The sequence below is a fragment of the Hipposideros armiger genome, unplaced genomic scaffold (genome assembly GCF_001890085.2).
Source record: "Hipposideros armiger isolate ML-2016 unplaced genomic scaffold, ASM189008v1 scaffold_110, whole genome shotgun sequence".
In the NCBI taxonomy this organism is placed as follows: Eukaryota; Metazoa; Chordata; class Mammalia; order Chiroptera; family Hipposideridae; genus Hipposideros; species Hipposideros armiger.
The window spans coordinates 425126-431683 of NW_017731460.1; the positions used below are offsets into that span (position 1 = coordinate 425126).

A 6558-nucleotide genomic window follows, 5' to 3' on the forward strand; every position below is an offset into this window, starting at 1 on the left:
AAAAAAAAAAAAAAAAAGAGCACAGACAAGAACAATACAGATCATTCACAGCCTTAAGGCTGCTGGAAGGCCTTTGGCTTTTATGAAGAGTGAGATGAGAAGCCATTAAGGATTGTAAGCAAAGGAGTGGTATGATCTAATTTGTTTTAAAGGATCACTGTATGAAGAACAGGTTGCAGGAAGCAGGAGGGGAAGCAGTGATCAGTTAGACCAGGAGTCTGGCAAACTATGGCCTTCATTTGACCCTAGGCCTGTTTTTGCACACCTCAACTAAGACCGGTTTTTACATTTTTAAAGGGTTGTTAAAAAAAAAAAAAGAAAAAAGATGAATATGCAACAGAGACTGTATGTGACCTGCAAAACCTAAATTATTTTATATCCGAGAAGAGGTGATGAATTAGAGAGGTCCAGGCTAGACACATATATTTAGAAGTCATCCACACATAGCTGTTATTTAAATGATTAGATCATCAAGGGTATGAATTTAGATGATGAAGATAAATGGCATGAGGACTGAACCTTGGGGTGGTACTCCATTGTGTAGAGGGGTTAGGTAGATGGCAAGGAATTAGCAAAGGCAGAAAAGGAACAATTTGTGAGGTAAGAGGAAAAAGCAAGGAGTGCCTAGAAAAATAATATATCTTCTCTTCCTGCCACTGTTTCAAGAAGGAAGAAGTGGGCCGGCCGAGTGGCGTGTTGGTTAAGAGCTGGCTTGGGACACCAGCTCTGAGCAGCAGGGCCCCAGTTTGGATCTCACATGAGGGCCAGTGAACTGCCCTCTACAGCTAAGATGGTGAACAACAGCTCAACCTACAGCTGGGCTGCGGTGAGTCGCCAGTGACGGCGTAGGCTGCAGCCCCTGCTGCAGTGGGCTGCCATAAGCTACTGTGTGTGGCCGGCAGCCAGTGTGAGCTGCCAAGAGCTGCCATGAGCGGTCGTCCAGAGGCCAGTGACCGATCTGCCTCACCTGGGAAGAGCGCAATGATAATACCAACATGGGTCAGTGAAGCAACATCCTCTACAACTAGACTGAAGACCAAAACAATAGCAACTTGTCTGTTCCCCTCCCCCAATTCCCCAAGAAAATCTTTAAAAAAAAAAAAAAAAAAGGAAGAAGTGACCATCTATGTCAAAACCTACTGAAAATAAGATGAAATGATCATTGGATTCAACAAGCAGTCTTGGTGGAATGGAGACACAAGCCTACCTGAAAAGAGTCAAAGGGGACATAATATAGTCAACTCTTTTGAGATGTTTTATGGTAAAGGGGAACAATGAAATGGGGCAATAGCTGGAAGGGGATATAAGGGTCCAGTTTTGTAAAGATGGGAGATACTGCAATATGTTTTGCATGCTGGAAGAAATAATCCAATACAGAGAGAAAAACTGATGATTCACAAAAAAGTAGGGAGAATTGCTGAAGTCATGTCCTCAAATAGGTAAATATAGAGAGGGTGCCAAAAAATGTATACACATTTTAAGAAAGGAAAACTGTACTAAAATTGTAATACTCAATATATACAGATAACAAAAGATGAATACAAGTCACATTTGACTTCTGCAATTATAAGAGGTGCTCAAAATGGTCACCATCAGCATCCATACACTTCTGATTACAGCAAACTACTGCTTGAGCAACATTGACCAAAATGTCCACCTGTATACATTTTTTTTGGATCTAGTGCACAAGTGGAAGGAGGAATTAACCTTGGTTAGTACATTACTTTTGCAGTAAGAGGAGGAAATTATTTTTTAATTAAAAAAAACCACCTTTTTTGCATAGTTCCTTTTGAAAGTACAACTAAAGTACTTTCCTAAAAATAAAATATCCAACATCTTTAAAAACATATTTTGAATTCAGTAATTGTTTTAGATAATGGTCTGTTCATCAGTGGCTAATTTTATCAGTGCAAAAGACTCACTTACCATACTGTTATTGAGATTCTTGTCAACTTTGCAGAATGTGTGTGGTGGACTTTCTCCTTTACTGGGTATAATAATACATATGTCTGTAACAGCCAACGTATTCTGAGTCATGTTTTCAGAGGCTCTTCGGTAAGTGATATAAATTTTTTGTGATGAAGTACTGCCACTAATATTTGCAGGGCGTCCATAGGGAGTACTCTGAATAATTTCACACCCTGGTTTCAATCTTTCTTTCCAGTCATATAAAACCCTAAAAAAAAAATACACAAATATAAAGTACCCTCAAAATATGAAACGTAATATTATCAGGTATCATGCACTGATTCTTAAATGTAGCAGATAATCCAATCTTATTGCAAGTTTGAATTGAACAGCCCCATACAAAATTAAAAGATAACTGTTTTCCCTACCAAAAATTAAAATAATGAAGAAAAACTCAGATTAATCTTTGCGCTTCTTAACATAAACCACAGAATGGCAACAATTAAGTGCAAGGCAGTTGTTTTAGTGCTTCATTAAACAGATTTATTTACTTACTTTTCATTTTTGTCTTTTAAACCAAGCATTTTCTTTAGAAAAAGCAAGTCTGTATTGTGTCCAAAGTGAACATTTTACTAAAGGCTCCTTTGCCAGAAGGTATACAACCTACTTGCACTTTTACCTCTAATATTTCCCTCAGGATTAAGAGGTAATTTTAGGCTTTCAAAAGAGAAAATAATCTCAAATCTATCTTTAATCAAAAGTATGGGTGAAAGGCATAAGCTTTTCCCTCCTTATTTACTGTGGTAAAATCATAGGCTTTTAATAAAGGGCGGGCCAGGCATCCATTCCTTAAATCTTTTAAATACTATATTTAAAGTACTTGGGGTCACAGAGAAAATGTCATGTTTGAATATTAGTTTATTCTTTCACAGAATTCACTGACTTGACTTTATTGCTAAGTCCTTGGCATCAGTAAAAAAAAAAAATAAAAAATTTAAAGGTCTACTATATTAAGTGTGTTTCTACATTTCCTATAGAAAGTGTAACAGGCAATGCCCCCAAAATCAATTGTATTCCCTTTTATAAAATCCCATTATACAAATAAAATTTAGTGTTAGAAACTGGCCAAATTATTCCTTCCTAATATAAATTTTAATTTCCCTTTTTGTCTTGGCTGTTAGCAAACAACAAAAAAATTTCTCAACATTTTATTTTGAAAATTTATAGCTAAGTTGGATACCTAATTAATAGCAACTATGTTTATCCTAGTGTTAGCTTAATTACTTCCTCCTCTTCCTCCTTTTGATGTTGCCTTTGTTTTGTTTTTTTAATCTTAAAAAAAGGCATTGTTACAGAGAGAAGTTAGACACATCTGAATTCAAATTCCTACCACTTCTTACTAGCTATACTATCTCAGGCAGTTACTTAACCTCTCTGAGCCTTATACCACTCAGCTATAAAATTAAAAAATCTAACTCCTAGGATCTTGATAGAATTAGATGAGTGTATAAAGTCTCCAAAACATTTCCTGGCACAGATGCTCAATTGAAAACAAGAAAATAAAAATACAACACACAGAATAACAACAAACCACCATTTATTACTTCAAATTCTTAAAAGATATGGAATATAAAATACACTTGATGCATAAGATACCTATTTTCCTTAATCAGGTATTGTGCTGTTGTCTGTATTTTCTATTATTATTTTTGATTTTTATATTGTGAGATAGCTTTTCTTATCTAACTAAACTATAAGCTTTTAAAGGCAAGAATGATATCATATTCTTCACAATGACAAACATATGAGGGTAGCTATAAGAGAGGCTAATTTATTCATTCCAGTTCAAGTCCTTTCCTATTGGAGAATCATCCTATGCTTGGAAAATTCCTCATCTCTACTCTAGGGAACTCCAACACCCTAATGAGAATCTGCAACATTCCCTTCATTTTATCCACAAGCTAAAATTCTGAAGATGGTCAGTAGTCATAGGAACAATTTACCTAATCTTTTGAAAACAAGATCTAATAGCTGGCTTACTTTCCCAAGCCATTTACTAAATATGTAAACTTCGTAGGAAGCAACACAGTAGCTGTTCTGAAACCAATTTAAATTTAATGCATGTTCAGCCATACAAAGGAATAAAGTACTGACACATACTACAACATAGATAAATCTTGAAAACATTATGCTAAGTGAAAGAAGCCAATCATACACACACAAAAACATATACAGTATGATCCCATTTATATAAAATGTGCAGAATAAGCAAATTGGTTCATAGAGATACAAAGTAGGCTGGTGGTTGCCTGGAACTGAGGGGGATCTGGAGAATTAACTAGTGACCAAAATGAGTACAGGATTTCTTTTTGGCATAAAACCGTTCTAAAATTTATTGTGGTGATAGTTGCATAACTCTATAAATATACTAAAAACTACTGAATTGTACACTTTAAATGGGTGAATTGTATGGTATGTGAATTATATCTCAATAAACGTGTTATATAAAAAAGGAGTCCCACCTTAAGTAACTAGCACTAATTTACCCCAAGATCCTTGTTTGATGTGTACAGACTTAAGCATCCATCTATAATTATAACTGATGCTTAAAAGCCATCCTTTTCTCATACTTCAAGAACAATTTAAAAATTTATGATAACACATTAATTTTCTGGTATTTTTCTGTAAATGATTTTCAAATTCTCTCCCCTACCTTAAACAGAAAGAAACTCAGACAAGATGAAAGTGCTAGAAACCTGTAGGACAAAGGGACCCTGAAAAGGTATCATGAACACAGTGAGAGAATATAGGATTCTGGATATAAATGTGTCTATTTTTCTAAAGTTGCCATATATCTATTAATGAAAAAAACTAAACAGTTAACTTCAAAATCTACAAGGCATATTATTTGGATCCATAACAACACTTATTTTTAAAAAAGACTTACCCCAGATCTGTAAGTGGAGGCTTATCTCGCCCTCTCCTATAGCAAAGGTAAATCTGTGGCCCCACAAGACTTCCATTATTGAGGTCGGCTGACAATCCAGTTGGGGTAACATCAATACACATATAATCCAGTGGCACTTCCTCCCCAAGAGATTTAATAATAACTGAAACATCTGTGATAGGTTCTTTTGGTTTAGCTACTTTATGACAGGCATCATTGAAATGAATTTCTTCTTCAAGAGGCTTTGAAACATCAGTCAATCCTGCTACAACAAAGTAGTCAGCAACTCGAGGCCCCTTATCTTCAATCATCTTCCATTACAGAGGTTACAATCTAAAAGAAAGTGAAAGATTAATATTTTCCTATAGTAAACCAAATAAATATAAGTTGTTTATGTGTAAATAAAAATGAAAAACTACAAAAAGGGCACTATTTTCTTGATAAACACATTAGTATTACACATTTTACTTTCATACGTAAAAAGTAAGCTTTTTCAAGAAATGGGAATACATTTAGTATTATTCATGATTATAAAGTAATGCCAAGAATTTCCATTTTGGGCAATATGGATGACTAGATTACCTAAGTAGACAGAAAAAAAAAACCCAAACCCACATCCTTTAAATGCATAGATTAATGTGTAAAAATGTAAGGGCGCAGGGTCCCAAAACAGTGAGGAAACCAAAGGCCAGATTGCATTATCTAAGCTGACACTTGGTGGGGGAAGTGTGCTGACCTCAGTAATCAAAGGGTTTGTGTTTTAAAAGGTATTACAGGGACAGATTACAAGGCCTTGGGACCACATAAGACTGGGAACTGCAGCTGAGACATCTGTGTATAGACAAGAGCCTCAAAGGACTATATCCCCAGTTAAAGAATGGATTTTAAAAATCCATCGACTGGTACAGGGAGATAAAGTTTGCCTCAACCTGTTCCCTGCTTTGAAGGGTAAAAAATAAAAACAGTCTCCTTTGCGAGTGTATAACAGGCCTACTCACACTTGGATTTGAGGTTTGACCTTAAGCCAGCTGCATGATCCCAGAAAGCTCCACACTGAGATATTAACAATAACCGTGTTCCCAGGCTAGTGATAACCCTGGGGAAGCAAATGCAAACCAGTTCTAGAGGGTATACCCTCAACTCAGGTTTTCCACACCTAAAGTACAAATGACGATGACTTCCTGTTCCAAAACCACAAAAACACACAAGGAAAAATCCACTCTGAATGAGTCTCAGCAAATACAACAAACAGAAGAACTTAAAACAATGAAAGGCATAGATTATTACAGGAATGCATGCTTATAACAAATTCAAAGAAAAAATACACAAAGTAAAATCCATCATGTATTTGCAAACACTTTAATTATAAAATCTCCTTCAGTTGTGTAGTATCACATCAACCTTACTTGTTTCTTTAACTAGGAGAATACACTCCCTCACAGCACTGTCATTACTTGTATAACAGTTATACAAAAAAAGTTTAATCTGAAACAGAAATTTCCCAGCATGTGTCTCATGCTAGACTTAGTTCCAATAAATGCAAAAAAAGAATTCCACGGGGCCGGCCGAGTGGCGTGATGGTTAAGAACTGGCTTGGGATGCCAGAGGGCCCCGATTCGGATCCCACATATGAGGGCCAGTGACACTGCCCTCCACAGCTAAGATGCTGAACAACAGCTCAATCTCCAGAGAGTCACCGGCGA

The 6558-nt window shown here is 36.0% G+C and overlaps 1 protein-coding gene across 7 annotated transcripts in view; it reads right to left on the reverse strand.

The window, feature by feature from the left end:
- DENND4A (DENN domain containing 4A) overlaps positions 1-6558 on the reverse strand; it is a 112408-nt gene that overhangs the window by 74550 nt on the left and 31300 nt on the right. For all 7 annotated transcript variants that reach the window (XM_019647315.1, XM_019647312.1, XM_019647317.1 and 4 more), the window contains exons 3-4: positions 4856-5188; positions 1927-2176 (exon numbers count right to left, since the gene is read on the reverse strand). In XM_019647315.1, coding sequence (XP_019502860.1) covers positions 1927-2176; positions 4856-5166 — 561 coding nt within the window. In that variant the 5' untranslated portion in view covers positions 5167-5188. The remainder of the gene's footprint in view (positions 1-1926; positions 2177-4855; positions 5189-6558) is intronic.